Raw genomic sequence first — 18516 nt, forward strand, 5'->3', positions numbered from 1 at the left:
CTTTGTAATTAAATAAAGAACCAAGAAGAACAGCTTTGGGATGCTGGGCTAGCACTTGGTGGAGGAGGTTACATTAACTCCAGAGGCCATTTTTGTTCTTTCCTTGTATTTTCGGTGTGGGGGGGTGGGGGGCTGAGAGGGGAATGAAAAGTGGCTAAGATGAAAAATGTGAATAGCATCAAAAGAACTGCTTTCCAGTTCTTACCTCATTAGCCACCCTTCAAACATACACTCAGTAAAAACCTTTCAGCAAGAGGCCCTTCCTTTTATGGATTATAAGTGCATGCTAGTGATGAGTCATTATTTTATGTTTATGCTTTAAAACAATCCTTGATACATAATGGTAGAAGTAGCAGTACTGGGCATGTTTCAAGCTGCTTATTGCCAAGATCCATCTCTTAAGTGGTTCACATCACTGACTGCCACATTCTTGGGTCTTTGTGAACACCTTTTGCACTCAAGAACCCCTTTCAAGCCCCAGAGATGATTTCTTCAGCGACTTCTTTAACACACGAAGTGCTTTTTCTATTGCTAACAGAGGACAGGGAATGGAAGAAGCTCTATTTTCCCAAGTTGTTTTTATCAGTTTTACAGTGAGCTAGTGATGATCTCAAAGGCACATACGCTGCTTAAAAACTTGTTGCTGTCAAGGGCACAGTGGAGTATGGTGGTGGACTCTAGGTGACGTGGTGGTGGGTGTGTTGTGGTACCATCATTCTTTACAAATGAATGCATTATTATTGCCCATTTTCTGGTTTAATAATGGATGTTTGTATAGTCAAAAAGCATGTACCTATGCACAAAGTGATGAAATAATAATTACTTTTTCAAGGACTGTGGCTTAGATTCATTCCTTTAACATTTACAGACCTGTGAAAAGGCACTATGTAGAGGCAAGATAGTCAAGAGTTATTTAGAAAGAAAGATACCTAGGAGCTTTTAATCTGGAGAAATATACTCAAGCTCAATGCTTTTGAGTTTCTGGTGAAACTTTCACACAAAATTTTGTTTTGTTGTGCAATGAATTAATTTGAGGAGATACTGCTTTATAATTTTTTTCTGGAAAAAAGAAAATTGACTTCAAAATATATCACTTCCTATTGCTAGATCAGTGTTTCCTGCCTACTCAACACTCAGACTCTTATGTAATCATGCAATGAAAAAACTAGTATGGAAGTGAAGCCCAGGTGAGATATGGAGAGCAGAGTTTCTCAAACTGAGGTACAGGTACTGCCTTGTCAAAGTGCCATAAAGCAGGCTCTTCAGTGGCAGAGTCTAAGGATCTCCGACTCTCAGGAGAGTTTGGGAGTTGGTTTTTTAAAAAATAATCTCCCCTGGTAAGTCTTTTGATCCGCCTGTCAGAGCACTGATCGAAGCGCTGGGAGAAAGTCACCAGGATTAGAACCACATCAAAGAATAATGAAGTGTCCTCATAGACTCCACAGATAACCTTCGAGAAATTTAATTTTCAAAAATGAGGAAAGTGTAGATGCCAGACCATACCCTTGTAAGTCTGACATGATCTCTGCAAAAGTTCTGTTCCAAGTGGATGGAGTTCAAGCAAAATGAGATGACTACTAGGTGGCATTATGGGTTTGCCGAACCATTGTCTCTGTGGGAGATTCTCAAATTCTGCGTGATATTAGAATCATATGGGGATCTTTAGAAAATTTTAATGCCTAACCCCCATTCAGTACCAATTACATCAGAATCCCTGGGGATGGGACCCAGGCATTAGTATTCTCTAAACTCCAAGTGATTTTAATTTAATGAAGTGCAGTCTGAGCTTTGGGAATTTTAAAAGCTCCCCAGATTATATTAATGGGCAACAGTTTAATAGTTTGTCTTTATGCTGTTAGGCAAGTTGCTGAGCCTCCTTGTGTTTTGTGTAAATTCCAGGTAATTTTAAAGTTACCTCACACCTTGGTCTATGATTCTCTTATTACAAATCGTTCTGAGCTGATCCTTGCAGCTCTCCCTCCTTCTTCTCCTCCCCATCTTTTTTCTGCTGCTGCTGGGATAGGCCAAATGTCAAGGTGTCAAAGTATGCATCTTAATTTCATTAAAATATTTAGCACAGTTTTCCAGGATGTCTCATAGGTATAGAAGATGTTAGTTATGGTAGGTGAATTTACCACCTCACTGAACAAATAGGTCCAGTGTATGAGTGGAATGAGTCTATGGTAACCCTAGAGAGTGGCCCAGAGTGGAAAGCTGTTAGGGTTGTTCTGCCCTTGCAGCTAACCTTCCTAGCATTTTTTACCTGTGATGTGAATAAGAAAGATGTGAATGAAATGCCTGTCAAATTTGCAAAGAACCCCAGAATTAGGAGCGTTAACTAGTTCAATACATATCTTGATATTTGTTTATGAAGGTTATTATTTTAAACATTTCTATAAGTATTTGAATGTAATTCACATTCAGATATGTTCCTTTGTTCTTCAGTTGAGTCCACATTTGCGAACCAGTAGTGCAGTACTGAAGGGAGGACATTCGTGCCTGGAAGGGCCCCGGTGGTTGTTTTCTGACTCTGTTCCTCTCAAGGGATTCAAATCTGTTGAGTTGGTTTGGAGCATCACAAAATAAAGGACTCACCCCCAGAAAGTGATGAGGTGGCATACTCCAGAAAGGAGGTTTGTTGGGTCTCCCATGGAATTGCTCTTAGAAGTTCTGACCTAGCAGTTTCAGTTAACCCATCAGAAGCCTGGGGAGCAAGAGTCTAGACTGTGCAGGGGCCTCAAAAACACCTGGCGAGCTGTCAAAAAGTACTGTCTCGCAGACGCTGATGTTTTAGGGGAGACCTTGAGCATCTCTTATTTTTTGAAAGAAGTAGTAACCTGACTGATTCTGAGCAATATTGTCAAAGAATTCACTTTGAATTGAATCTGATTTGAATTGTGGCACAGTTCTTTACATGTGCTGCATATGTCTCATGGTTGGTCTCCTGTTTGTCTTTTTAAAAAATCAGATAGATTTAATTATTTTGAATCTGAAACCAGAGCAGTTAAATATGTCAGAGTCTTCATATCCCAGTCTTTATATTTCAATTAGAAAATTACACACTCGTACATTTCAATTTTTCTTTTCATTTTTAACACTTTATTTTTGAAGAACTTGATCTGACCAAAACAGGAGGAAAATGTAATTTCTGTGTAGCAGAAAAGCAATCTGTATCTGCTCTGTTGCTCTGCTGGAAAATAAGCCAGGATTAGATTATATCTGATCACTTTCCACATCACATGATGAACAGCAGTTCAGAAGAAACATAAAATGAACCCTGCTGAGCCGCCCTTAGACACCTGCTGTTAACGGTACTTTCTTTCTCCCTCATTAGAATCTGTGAGTGAAGTGGACCTGGGAGGAGAGGCTCCTTACAGCATAAAAGGCGGCACCTTTTACTCTCTGTCTTGGAATGAGGAGTTGAATTCATAAACACATAATTGAGAAGACATGGGCTGTGGCATTTCATCTTCAACAAAAGACAGCAAGTCTGAGATCGGTGAGTGCTGGGAGTGTGCCTGTCTTCACAGGTGCAAGGGGGGTGAAGTGTATCGCCCTCCCCTCCTTTGCCACTCAGTACCCACACAGGTTCTCCAGCTGCCCTCTGTGATTTTGTATGAGGCATTATCATTTGCACCAAAGGTTAAATATTGAGGTACCATGGGAATCGACCATTGGGAAGATGTAACTTTATAGATGTACCATAAAATATTAACTAGGAGATAGTTTATGTTTGATTTGATTTCAGTTGAAAATATAGCAATGTAATCTCTCAATTTAAAACTCAGAGGCAGGGAACAAGGAAGCTTCTGTAAATATGTATCTGTTTCTTCAATGTGCTTATAAATAACTGTATCTATACTATGTGACATTTAGTAGCATCATTGAATTTTTATTAGATTTTATAACTCAGTGATCAGATTATTTTTTATAGTTATCAGCACAGAGCTTCATGAGATTTGTCTCATGTTTTTCGAATATTCTAGGTAGAACTTGGGAAATGGTAGATCATTGGTTTTCTAATATTTCTTTTTATTTTGTACAACTCATTTGAATTTTAACTAAATTAAAATAAAATAAACAAACTGAGACATTATGTGAATAATTTACTCTTGAAGCTTCATTTCTTTGTTATATAGGTTATGATAGCTTCCTCAATTTCTGTTACCCACCTTAGCTTTGGAAGTTTATTTGGACTTGCAGTGAAGTCTTTTTAATGTGGAATGTTTTCCTCTGGGAATCAAATGCTCTCCTCCTTCCTAGGTTATTTGTGCTGGTGAGTTAGTAATCTCCGACAGCAGGGACATGAGAGATCCACTAGTCTATAAGCTTTCCAGTCTATGAGCTCATTATGACATAATTCTTTTGAATGCTCTAACTGGATTCATACCATGGTAGTAATGACTGTAAGAGAATAATTATCTTTTTATATTCAGGATTACCCAGTAGTCATTAAATTTAGTCACATTTCTTAGGTTAAAAAAAAAAAGGCCAGCCCCAACTTATAAAAGTAATTTGAAATACTTTTCGACTTTTAAAATGTCGCATGTAAATGGAAATATTAATTTCAAATTTGGGGGTGCCTTTTCTTTTAAATAATTAATTGAAGCAAAATTCATAAAGCTTAAAGCTAACTATTTTGATGGGAGCAACTCAGTTATATTTGGCACAGTCCACAATGTTATATACCCACCACTTCTGTCTAGTTCCAAAACATTCCCATGACTCCAGAGGAAGCCGTTTCTCCATGGTGGTTTCTCCTCTCATATGTTGGTGTGTACACTTGCTTGAGTCCCTGGGGTATATATCTGGGAGTGGAATTGCAGGTTACATGGTGGTTCTATGCTTTATTTTTTGAGGAAAAGCCAAACTGTTTTTCTGAACCACTTTTTAAGATAGTAGATTTATTAAGATTTAATTCACATACAGCACAATTCTCCTGTTTAAAGTATGCAATTCAATACTTTTTTTTTTTAATATAGTCTCAGAGCTGTATAACCATCACCCCAGTGAATTTTAAAACATTTTCATCCCCCTGTTGAAACGCATTAGCTGTCCCTCTCCTGGCCCCTACCTCTTCTGCCTTAGACAGTCACTAAGATCTGTTTCTATAGAGTAGAGTTATTCTGGACATTTCTTAAAAATTTTGTCAGAAAGTATGGGACCATTTGTGTCTTGAGTGTGTTTCACTTAGCATAATGTTGGTGAACCTTGAAAACATTTCACTAAATGAAAACTAGACCTGAATGATCACTTTGTATGTGATTTCATTTACCTGAAATACCTGGAACAGATAAATTCATGAAATAGAATTATTATCAGTGGTTGCCAGGCTGTCTAGTTTTCACTTACTCAGATGTTTTCAAGGTTCATCAATGTCGTAGTATGTCTCAGTACCTTATTCTTTTTGGTGGTTGAATACTATTCCATTGTGTATATACCACATTCTGTTATCCATTCATTCTTTGATGGAAATTTGGGCTGTTTCCACCATTTTGGGTACTGTGAACAGTGCTGCTATGAACCCGAGTATATGTGTACTTGTTATAAGCAGGTTCACAACTTCATTGCCCGCATGCAGAATTGCTGGGCCCATATTATCATATAACTTGGGAAACTTTCAAACCTTCCCCCCCAAAGTGGCTGCACCATTCTACAGTCCAACCAGCAATGTATTGGGGTTCCAGTTTCTTTGCCTTCTCAGCGACACTGGTCATTGTCTATCTTTTTGATTATACCCATGCTAGTAGGTATGAAGTGGTAGCTCATTTGGGTTTTTGTTTGCATTTTCCTAAAGACTAAGGACTTTGAACATCCTTCCATGTACTTGTTGGCCATTTATAGATCTTTGATGAATTATTCAGATCATTTGTCCATATCTAAATAGAGATATTTTAATATTTTCTGGTAAGAGTTTTTTTAATGGATCATTATTTAATTAGATTCTTTGTAGGAAATTTAGAATACCAATTTGTGAGGGCAAATCCTATTTGTGAGTGCAAACACAGGGTGGAGGTGGCATAATGTTGCTACACCTTGAAAACATTTGACTAAATGAAAACTAGACATGAATGAAGCTGAGGAATAGCTTTGATTTTTGGCAGATATCAAATCCAGAGCATTCTTTTTAAAAAAATTTTTTTAAGATTTATTTATTTATGCATACAACAGTTGGGGTACAAACCAGAGGTGTGGGGTGGGATGGGGTGAGAGATTTCACTAGAAATAGAGTGGGAAGCAGAACAGGCAGATCTAGTGAAATACACTGCTGAGGGGATCAAAGGGTGAGACAGGAGAGTCTGCTGCGCCATTCCTCCCTGGCCAGGAATCTAACTCTGACAGATTCGTAGTGCTGAGAATTAACCCCTTGCGCCACCAGGGAGGCCCCAAGCCCACAGCATTCTGACCAAGCTTGTGCTCTTCCATCTCGTATTTCTCCTCCATGTCGAAGATCTCATCTTCCTGGTGTTAGAGCTTACACAGCTTCTTCTTGCAGTAGGCATCAGTGAGATAGATGTTCTGGGATCTTTATACCACTGATGCCAATTTTGGTAGATCAGGCAATGACAAATTTCTGGTGCAGGGAAACTCCATGGGGGACAGAGGTCCAGCCCCAAGTAGCAAGCCGCTGCCCAGTTGCTCTAAGAAAACCACCCTCTTGCCTCTGTGGTGCCCAGTGAGGATGATCACATAGCATGATGCCAGCTTGCAGTTTGCACACATGCTGACTGAAAGGGTTTTTGCCGTGGCTCCACGACTTTCAAGGTACATCTTTAGTAGGGTAGTAGCGAGACATTTTTCGAAGTTTAACCCCTGGGTACTGTCATCTTATCACCACCAAGTAGTTGTGTAATAATAGAAAGAACCTTCTCCTCCTTTAAATTTTTTTATTATTTATTTTTTCTTCTCCTTTTTAATCCTGGATTTAGCTGCTGAGTAGTTCCCCTTATACATGACCATTCTGAAATGCATAGCAGATCAGGAATATCTGCCAGCTCCTTTCACTGGGACATGGTTTTGGCTGCACTGTAGCTTTTGTAGGAAGTTTTGAGATTGGGAGTATGAATCTTTCAATCTTGATTCTCTTTTTCAAGATTATTTTGGCTTTGTTGGGTTCCTTACATTTCCTTATGAATTTTATAATATGTTTGTCAATTTCTCTTGAAATAAACTAGCCGGAATGTTGATGGAGACTGCATTAAATCTGCAGGTTTTGGGAGATTTTTTTAAAAAATTTTTTTTATAACAGTTTATTTTTACATCATTTTGTACATTTTTTTTTCCATCTCAATTGTAATCCCCGCGGGTTTCCCATCACCAAGTCACCCGTGTGCCATCACCATAACCCCGTGCACTTCCCTCCCCACCCCCGTTTTTGATCCCATTCCCCACTCCATCCCCGCACAATGTCTCTAGTATATGGTTGTTCGTTATTCTTGTTATTTTCTCGCCTGGCCCATTATACTCCTGCTATGAGTGAAACCATCCGGTATTTTTCTTTCTCTTTCTGGCTTATCTCACTAAGCATGATCTTTTCCAGCTCTTGGGATATTATTTTAACAAGTAAATCATCTGCCCCATGAATACAGGATGTCCTTCCATTTATTTAGGTCTTCTTTCATTTCTTGAACAATATTTTATAGTATTCAGAGTTTAAGTTTTACACTTCTTTTGCTCAATTTAGCCTAAGTAGTTTATTCTTTTTGATGCTATTATAAATGGAATTGCTTTCTTAACTTCCTTTTTTGGACAGTTCATCAAGTATATAGAAGACAAACTGATTTTTTTTCATATTGCTCTTATATCCTGAAATCATGCTGAATTAGTTTTTAAAATTTAATAGATTTTTAGTAGATTCCTTAGGATTTTCTATTTAAAATGATGTCATCTGCAAATAGAATTTTAACTTCTTCCTTTCTTTTCCTTTTGTCTAATTTATCATGGCTGGAAACTATTTTACAGTGTTTACTAGAAAAAGACCAGATACCCTTGTCTTTTTCTTTGTCTTAAGGGGGAAAACATTCGATCTTTCACCTTTCAACATGATATTAGCATTGGCTTTTTCATAGATGTTTATTAGTTTGGAGTTATTTCCTATTCTTAATTTAAAATTAAGACGAAGTGGTGTTTAATTTGGCCAAGTGCTTTGTCTGCTTATACAGAAGTAATCATGTGTAGTTTAGTTCTTTTTGATATGTATGGTATATGTTTATTGAATTTCAGATGTTAAACCAACTTTGTATTCTACATCATGGTATGGTATATAATCCTTTTAATATATTGCTGGATTTATTTTGCAAGTAGCTTAGGATTTTTGCATATACATTCATAAGAAATATTGGTCTTCTTGTTATGTGTTTGTCTCATTTTGATATTAGAGTACCAGAGTACTGACCTCAGAATGAGTTCCTTCCTCTATGTTTTTATAAGTGTTGGTGAAGAATTGGTATGAATTCTCCTTTAAATGCTTGGTAGCATCATTAGTGAAGTTATCTGTGTATTGGCTTTTGTCTGTGGATGCTTTATTTTATTATTCTGTTTTTTTACTTCTTGTAGACCTATTCAGATTCTCTATTTCTTCTTGAGTCATTTTCACTAGCTTGTATCTTACTAAGAATCTGTCTACCTCATCTAAGTTACCTAATTTATTAGCTTATACTTGTTCAGAGTTTTCTTGTAATTCCTTTTGTTCTTACATCATCTCTTGATGAGTATGTCAGACAATCTTTGTTATTATTTGTAATAATAAATCTACTGAATATGGTGCAGTGGTGTTTATTTACATTTATCCCACACATTTTACCCATAAAATTTTTTTCTCAGTCAGCAGTATTATATATAACAATAATTGAAAATAATTAATACTCATTCATCACTCTACTATTCAGAGAAAATGACTATTAACATTCTGGTAATTTCCAGGAGGTTTTTTTTTTTTTTGGTATAAATTTTTAGAATTCAGTATTATTTAATTGTGGCCTGACTTTTGGCACTAATATAAACCATTCTTAGGTTGTTATAAATGCTTTGTAAACATCATTTTAGCCATTGATATATTATAAATATATCATTTAGTGTCTAGGCTATCATATACATAATTATTTCTTTAATATTGGACCCTATTTTACTAATATAAATAATACTTTGAATAATTTCTTTGTGTAAAGCTTTTTCCTTATTTCAGATTATTCCATATTCAGGTTATTAAACATAAAATCACTGTGTCAAGGGTTTTCAAAACCCTTGAAAGATTACTAACTGTATTTGAGTATTCAAAATGGTCTACCTATACTTTATTTAATCTTTGCAATAAACTAAAGTATTATTATTCCCATTTGCATGGTTGAAGACATTTATGCTTAGTGAGGTACTTGTCAAGGTCATATAAATAACAACTGCCAGATTTGGGATTGGAACCCAGGGTGTTCTAACTGTAGTGTTTTTTTGCCGGTCAACCATTGCACCCTTTTATGGTACTTCCCAATATTGCTGCCCTCAGAAACCAGCTTCAACTAAATTTACTTATAGAAAGTGCATCTGGAGCTTGCTTCCTGTTTCTCATGGCCTGACCAGTGTGAGGTCCCCCTTGGTCAGTCAGCCCCTCCACAGGACTCTGCCTCTGAAATATCATGGCATTTTGGAAAATAGTAGCCTGCATACTTGAGGCTGTTCCCTTCATTGTGGGCCATCCACCTTAATCCGAGCAGAGGCATCTATGTTGTATTATTACTGTTACTGTTATTATTTTACTTCCTTTGTGATCGGCAACAGGAAAATGAATAGGAGCTATCTTTGATTGAGTGCATACATTCACTATTTCTCTTTCTCACTAAAACTCTTGGAGGACGCTTTGATTAATCATCTTTACTAGAAAAGAAAGTGAGACTTAGATTAAAATACTGCCCAAAGTCATGCACCATTTGGTGGCTGGACCTGACTTGGAACCACCTCTGACATACTCCAAAGCCTGTATCTCTTATCATATCACCCTGACTTGAAGAATTGGAATTTATTTAGAAATCAAACATGAACCATTTCAGTTTCATTATTCTGGACTTCATTTATTTACACTTAAACTTTTATATTGATGGGCTGTGAATTACTATCTATAACCCCTTTTTCACCCCCCCCCCCACCCATGGAGTACTTTCAGAATAAACTATGACATATTTTATTTCTGCCCTCGATACCACTTAGAACTGCAATTATTCAACTTTGCTAAATGCTAAGGAGCCTACCAAGGCTATTGAGCTCTTTTGGCTTTGAAATTGGTGCTTTAAGCTATGACAAATAAAATATTTCTCTAATGGAGATTGTTCTTTGAAAAAGTATTTGCTATCTATTTTTACTTAAAATTTTTAATATGCTGAATAGCAAACCAAATATTTCTTTAATTCTTAGAATTGTTATAGGGCACCTCAATTCAGAGAGAGGCACCCCTGAAGTCCCAAAATCTGCCTGCTCTAAGTGGGTTCTGCCATCCGCCGCAACAAGACAAAACATATAAAGCTTTAATGAAAAGTGACTTTAATACAGTGAATATACAATATGAAACACAAAGAATGTAACTTCTAAATCAAACACCTGAAGTTACCCATTCCCTCGTGGGCAAAAGTCAACCCAAAAGGGATTGGCCCAAAGCAAGGCCTGAAAGCCTGCCACAAGACTAAAGCACCTTCTGGCCGGGACCCATGGAAAAGGGTCAGAAATGGCCAGACAAATCTGAGAGGAAAAGAGCAAAATCAAAATTAATATAAACACTGCCATAGTCACCCCCTTACAGGGATCTCACCCACATCTGCCTTAACCAGTCCAGTGTCAGGAAACAAGCGCGGTTTCTTCATCACATGTTTGCTGCTCCATGTGGCTTCCTTAGGTCTCCTTCTCCATCTGTCTTCCTTCTCTCTTCTTCTCTCTCCTTTTTCTCTGCTCAGTTCCACCCTCCTTCTGGGTGGGGCAGGGAACCTGGAACTTCCCTTCTCCTAGGGACCACCCAGTTACAGAATGACATCTAGTTATTAATCTAACAATCAAGCCATTCTTTACTGCCTGAGAAGTCCCTCCCCTCTGTCCAGCCCTAAGTCCCCCACCCCCTCACTCCCAATTTCAAGTCCTTTCCAGTGCTGTATGTTTAAATTTTGGCAAAACAATGAATGACACTGTTTCCTTTACCTTTGTTGTTCTTAAAAGAATTTTGGGAAAGTTCAGAGGGGCCCTTGTCATTCTTCTTGCTATTATTGTTAATGAGTTCTCAGTTATAATTGCCATAAGTGGTCTTATTATTCCAAGATGGAGCAGAAATCCCGAAGATCTGGGACCTCCCTTCTTTTTTTCCTCAGTGAAGTGGGGTCTCAGAGAAGGTATCCTTAGAGCATGCTCCGCCGTAATGCGTGTGTGTGGAGGGGGCTGTTCTCCTGTCTCTGCAACTCTCTTCCCCCAGCTGTCACCTGTTAATGCTCGAGTGCCTTTCCACTTTTTTCCTTCTTTCATTTGGATGTAGATCCTTTTCTCATGCTGTTTTGTTTTGCCCCCAACTTCTTATTTTTAAAAATTGCAAGTCTACAGGGAAGATGAAAGATTAGTACTATGAACACCCACGCATCCTTTACCTAGACTCACCAGTTAACATTTTACCATTCTCTCTCTCCGCTCTGTATTGGAAAGTAAGTTGCACACATTATGATATCAACATAAACAGAACTGGAGGGGATAATGCTAAGTGACATAGGTCAGAGAGAAAAAGACAAATCCTGGATGGTCTCACTTACAAGAGGAATATAGAGAAACCTAACAAAGAGTCAGTGAAAACCAAACCAACAACAAACTCTTAACATCTGACTGCATTTGAATTAACTTTAATCAACTCTATGGCATTCCACCTCTCTCTCTTCCTGACTAGATGTCAAGCCCCTTAATGTTGCATTAAATATTCACTCTTCCTGGTACCTCTTCAGGAGACCTCTGCAAACTGAATTTCAAAAGCTTCTTATTTAAATAACTTCCTGTCAGTTATATTCCTATTTAAAATACAAAACCAAACCAATCATAAGAAACCTCCACTATTCAGCATGAAGAGAAGAAGCACAAGACAAAATGTCTCAACTAAACAGGGACTTCATTCACTCAACAAACATTTAGTGAGTATCTGCTATGTTCCAGAGACTATTCTAGACTCAGGGGTTACAGCAGCTAGTTGGACAAACCAAAATCCCAGTCTTTATGGCGATTACATTCTAGTGGAAGGAGAGAGAGATATTAACAAGTCACCTAAATGTATGCTATATCAGGTGGTAATCAGTGGTATGGAGAGAAAATAAGAAAGGAAATGGGCAATGAAGGAAGAATGCCATTTTAAAAAAAGGAAAAGGACTCACTGAACAGGTGACATTTAAGCCTAGACTTTGGATTATAAGGAGTGAACCCTGGAGGTTCCTAACTTTTGGGTTCTGAAATGCCAGCCCGTTCACAGTAGTTTGTGAATTTTTTTTTTAAGAGACCTAACTTTTTTTTTAATTATATATTTTTTTTTTTATATATTTATAGATTTTTTTTTTACAACATTCTTCATTTGTACATTTTCCCTCTCAGTTGTAATCCCCGTGGACTTCCCACCACTTTACCCCTGTGCCATCACCATAGTCCCGTGTGCTCTTCCCACCCCAATTTTGATCCTGTTCCTCTCTCCACCCTCTGTATAACACCTCTGGTTATAGTTTGTAATATTTTTTTTTAAAGATTTTTATTTATTTGTGCATACAGAAGTGGGGTACAGGCCAGAGGCGGCGAGAGGTTTCACCAAAGACAGAGTGGGGAGCAGAACAGGCAGATCGACGAAGCACACTGCTGAGGGGAGCAGCGGGCGGGTCAGGAGAGGTCTGCCACGCCATATGGTCACCTCCGGGGGCAGGCGGGAATCAAACTCATGCGGAAGTGGCTTTGGCTTCTCAGTGCTGTGCTTTAACCCGCTGCGCCACCAGGGAGGGCCAGTTTGTAATATTTTTAATGAAATTATCCTGCATGTAAATAAGAAGTATTTGGGGGCACTAGAATTTTTTAACCTAAAGAGAGACAGTTATTTATTGCTATTCCAGCCTTTAAAGAAAAAGTAGTTGCCATTTATTATTGACTGCTTCCTGTATGCCAGGTTATGGGGATATGTGCTAAGCATTTTATATTAATAGTCAATTAATATATTACCAATGCCTGGATCAGCTCATTAGCAATACATTATTGTATAGTATTGCAGTAGCCCTAGAAGGTATTTATTCATTCATCCAACAACTGTTTGCCCAGGTGCTGGGGAGATAGTGGTCAACAAAATAAAGTCCCTGTTCTCATTTAATTTCACTTAAGGAGAAGACAGAGAATAAACACATAAGCATATGACTATCTAGGATGTCAGATAGTAAAAAGTATTAGGAGAACAATAATAAAGATGAAATATGTAGGGGATGAGAGATGGGGGAGGTGTGGGAAGGAGATGTTATTCTGTACACTTTTTCATTTTTTATGGCAAATTCCAAATGCCATCTGCATTGTACAGAATAATGGCTATGAGTCCAGGTTCTGTAATTACAGAGATCTGTGGCTGACTCCGCATTTTTTTCCACTGACAAGTGATGCCACCCCAAACAAGTTATTTCTGAGCCTCAGTTTCCTTATCTTAAAATAAGGATAACAATACTGCATAGGATTGTTGGGAGGATGAAATGAAAACAAATCATGTTAAACACCAAGCACAATGCCTGACGCACAGAAAAATGCTCTGAATTTGTATTTATTTTGCTCATTGATTCCCTGGAAAAATAGTTAATTTTTTGACAAACTACTATAATGATTGCCATCGAGAACATAACCCATTAAGAAACAAACAACCCCCTCCCCAGACTCCCCAGCTTGACGATAAAGAAACCACCTATGCTGGCCTCAGAAAATTGATCAGGTAGCTTATTAAACCTGTGCTTTTGCTTCCCTTTAGAAACACGAATAGAAGGCCCTTGGGACACATAAGGCAATAGCTTTTATTTTTTATTTTTTTCTGCATAGAATTAATGTGACAGAGAAGACAAGTCCTGTTACATGGTGAATCACCAGGACCAAAAGCCAGTCCAAGCTATCCAACAAGTTCAAAACTAGATGACATAGATTCTCAGCTCTGGGGGCAGAGTTGGGGGTTGTGGAACCAGAGACCCCCTTTAGTAGGGTCTGTCATATCTGCGCTCTACCCTTTACTGTTTTGGAGGTTTCTGCTCTAGAGGAAGGTCCTCAGCTGGCTAGAGGGGCCCAGCTGGGTGAGGACTCTTAGGAATGCGGTGCAGTTTTTGAGGTCTGATGTCCATATGCCCAAGCCTGCCCTGTGATTTCCTTCCCTTTGCTGGGGTGGGGGAGGGGAGGGTTACTGTGGAAACTGCAAGCCCAAGGAGCAACAGCAGGATGTGGGTCAAAGTCCATTCTATCAGCCACTGCCCAAGTACTTAAAGACCCAGTGTAGAACTCCAGAAAGCACCTGAACTGGAGCACCCAGGAAGTTGGAGGCTTGAGGCCCACACTGGACCTACATTACCCACCTCTATGGGATTAGCTCACCAGGCAGAGTTTGTTTAGAGGCAGAGACACAGAGTGATCTGAACAGAGACAACTGGATGTAAAGAACGACTATCCAGGAACTAAATTGTTCCTAGGGAACTGAAAGGATTTCTGAAAGAGATTCCTAAAGTACAGGGAGGAAGCGGCTGCACCTTCAGGACTGAGAACAGAGGGAAAAGATTGGAGTCTAGAAACTTGGAGGCGGGGGTCCTGTAGAACTGAAACTCAAAACTTGGGGAAGGACTGTTCTCTGGAGCTGGTGTTTGTGAGGGGCTGCTGTGAGGCTGGCTTTGAGTGCTGGGCGAACTGCAAATTGAACCCTGTGGCTACTGCAAGGAGAAACTGCTGCAGGAATGTGGAGCAGTTGCTAGGTTACAGGAACAGGGACAGGAAGTAGACTGGAAGGAGTCTATCCCTCCTCTAGCCTCACCATCTCCCTCTACCACCCCTCTTGGCAGAGTTAGAGTGGGAGTAGTTGGCAAAGCTGAAATGTGGCCTGCAGAGTCCCAGCCTCAGCCAGCGATTGAGTAGATAAGTGCCACTTGAGAGCTGACATGTGGTACCGCAGTATGTGGCATTTGTGTTCAGGTGTCGGGGCTCAGGTACAAGAGTATGAGCGGCAAGAGAAATGGCCGGTTCTCAGGTGGGGGTTGGGAACAGCTTACTGACTTACTGACCCTGGAATAATGAGGAAGTGCAAGAAACAGAAAACTGAGTATGGTTGTCTGTCTTCAAGGCAGAGTACTCACACTCACCAATAAAATAGCCGGTGAGTATACTGTGGCTTACCAAACAAAAGAGCACTCCCACCACTGGCAAGTGAAGGGGGTTCTGTCAAGAGTCTAGACAGAAGTAAGGCAGAGATGGGAGGTGAGTCTTACATAGCTTTTTTCTCCAAAGGGGGGAAGGACTAGAAACAGTAGTTTATATAATGTGTCTAGTGTCAGGTACTTAATAAGCGTTTAATAAATGGTGACTATTGTAATTCAAAGGAAGGAAAGGCATAAATAGATTAGGGACTGAAGTAATTGGCTGTAGTGGAGAGAACTGGGGTTTGGACCCAGAAGATGTGAGTTCATACTAGGTAATTTTGAACAAAATGAATTGCCTCTCTGAAACCAGAGTTTCCTTAGATGTATCATGGAGATGATAAGACTCAGGGGATTAAAGGTCTTGTAGTAGACCCTGAAATATGGTAGCTATTTTGTTTCATTAATAACTATAGAAATAATAATAAGCTTGCGTATTTATTATTGATGCTGCTAATACTAAATACATTTTTAGTGAACAGGAATAGATTTCACTGCATCATTGTACAAATGGAGAAACTGATAAGGTTAAGAAATATGAAGGTTAAGAGCCTAGGGAATGGAGTCAGTGAGACCTGCATTGAACTTCTTGCCATTCATTTCCACTCACTGGCTAAATGACCTTAAGTCAGCTAGTCGCTCTCTACTTCCCAGTGTGGTGAGGACTGCAGGAACCATCTGCTGCCTGGCTTTCAGTCAGTAGTAAGTGAACAGCACAGGGGAAGCAGTTCCATGGTTCTTATTGAGCAGAGAGCCTCCAAGACCCCCTGAGGTGAGGGTTGGTTGGTCATGGCAGTGATCATCCTACAGAACAGGCGTTTCTGGTGAACCTGCTGAGAACACTGGCGATTTCAGCCATGATCTTAACCAGTTCTTTACTTTGCAATATTGAACTGATCCCTCGATTTCTTCCCCTGTAGTTTTTCCCTATAAAGTTCCTGTAACTTGGTCTTATGTTTATTTTCTGGGTTTTCTGGAAGCTAAATAATGAAACAAGAGTCTCTGGAACCCAAGAACCAAGAAGAAACTCGTATAATGTTGTCCAATGACTAGTTTCTGTTCAGTGAAGCACAGCAGTACTAAACCAAGAATGCTTGGACTAGAGGCTGGAGTCCTGCTTTCAAAACACAAATTATTCTTGTTCTAGTTAATTCTTAATTTTTATGCATTAACAGGAAAATTTGTAGCATGAATAAAAGGAGCCAGCTGGTATTGATAGCTCTTAACTCTAAAACTTAAAGAAGGCGTAAGAGACTATGCTTTAAATCTCATTATCAGTGTGCCTGAATAACCCACAAATAAGACAATATTCATCTCTACAGTTGCCATTTGTTTCGCATGTGTTTTGTATCAATACTGGAGCTAAACTTTTCACTTGTAATATTTCATTTTGTTCCCTATTGACTCTATGAAGGAGGGAGAAGTATTCTTTTATCCTCCTGTCTTTAATCAATTAAACCTCAGGTGCAGAGGGTGTGGAGTCAGTCATATTTCTTAATTCATTTTACACTTTCATTACTGGCTGTGCAAGACCTTTTCTTACGTTAGTTAATTAATTTGCTTACCCTTCTATCCATGTACCCCATGCTCATTCACTCCCCCTTGTAATACTGAGTATAAATCTTTTCCTTTGCGTGTTCTAATGAAATGCATGTTATAGTTTTGTGTAGTGTATTTTAAATTTATACGAAATGGTATCATGTTATATATCATTCTGTCTCAAACTTTAAATAACTGTTCTAAGAGAAACAGTGTTTTTAAGACCCATCCACGTTGCTATGGGCAGCACTATTTATGCTTCCATTTGTGCTGTAATACTCCATAGTGTACCCACCACAGTTACACGTTTCCTAACGATGGAAAGCTTGGCTGTGTTGGTGTCTAACTCCCTACTGCCACAAACAAAAAAGCATTGTATCCTTGTGTGTCTCCTTTGTGGACTGTGTGATAATTGCTTTGGGGGTTATGTAGTGGGATTTTATACACATTGTTTGTGTATGTGTGTGCATGTACACATATGTATAGACACTGCTTATATGAATAACTGTTACAATTCTTAGGACATACATGGACTTCATATGCCTAAGTAGTGCTAGGGGAATCTTAGACTTTGAGGGTTTTATTAACTTAGTCAAAGTCATATAGACAGTTATTAGCAAAGTTGCGATTTAAGTTCGGGCAGTCTTGCTCAAAAAGTTCTACTCTTGGGCCCTCCCTGGTGGTACAGAGGGTTAAAGCAGAGCAGTAAGAAGCTAAAGCCACTTCAGCATGAGTTACATCCCCAGCCCCGGAGGTGATCCACATGGCGCGGCAGCCCTCTCCTGACCCGCCCGCTGTTCCCCCCATCAGTGTACTTCATCAGTCGGCCTGTTCTGCTCCCCACTCTGTCTCTGGTGAATTCTCTCACCGCTCCTGCACCTCTGGCCTGTACCCCAGTGCTGTATGCATAACTAAATAAATCTTAAAAAAAAATTCTACTGTTAATGGCTATGCCATCACTATTCACTGAGTATTTGAAACTTGAGGACATTTGGAAAAACAAAAAGGTAAATTTCATTGCAGTTTTTATGTTCCCGGAACACAAGAATGGCCTGTTTCCCCCCTCCCCCAAAACAATACCCATCACAATAGCTGCATAGTAACTGTTTTCCTCTGACTTTCATATTCTCTGGGTCGGCAGCGCTGAGAGCCGCACTTATCATCCAGAACTGGTACCGAAGTTATAGCGCTCGGCTGAAGGCCAGGCAGCGCTATGCCCTCACCATCTTCCAGTCCATCGAATACGCTGATGAACAAGGACAATTACAGGTATGTTTTGCAAGCTCATCTCCTATTGGTAAAATGCTTCTCTCCACCCCTTATTATTGAATGAATAAAAGGAACCTTTAGTGAAAGGCTTTAATAGAAAATGGCTTAATAGAAAGCCTTTAATAGACATTGTCTTAGAACCAGTTTTGAAATGAGTGTGATTTAGGAAGATTTTTTTTTCATCCGATGCCTAGTTAACTAATAAAAAATGGTCAAATTCTACGACCCAGCAATCCCACTCCTAGGTATCTACCCAAAAGACACAAAAACACTGATTGAAAAGATACCTGCACCCCCATGTTTATTGCTGCTT

The 18516-nt window shown here is 39.1% G+C and overlaps 1 protein-coding gene across 2 annotated transcripts in view; it reads left to right on the forward strand.

Moving 5' to 3' along the window:
• Window positions 1–18516, forward strand: part of PPEF1 (protein phosphatase, EF-hand calcium binding domain 1) — a 97160-nt gene that overhangs the window by 18627 nt on the left and 60017 nt on the right. For both annotated transcript variants that reach the window (XM_012730370.1, XM_004690079.2), the window contains 2 exons: window positions 3335–3499; window positions 18076–18203. In XM_012730370.1, the coding sequence (XP_012585824.1) occupies window positions 3451–3499; window positions 18076–18203 (177 nt within the window). In that variant the 5' untranslated portion in view covers window positions 3335–3450. The remainder of the gene's footprint in view (window positions 1–3334; window positions 3500–18075; window positions 18204–18516) is intronic.

Source organism: Condylura cristata, unplaced genomic scaffold (genome assembly GCF_000260355.1).
Source record: "Condylura cristata isolate star-nosed mole 26May11 unplaced genomic scaffold, ConCri1.0 scaffold00027, whole genome shotgun sequence".
NCBI classification, from domain to species: domain Eukaryota; kingdom Metazoa; phylum Chordata; class Mammalia; order Eulipotyphla; family Talpidae; genus Condylura; species Condylura cristata.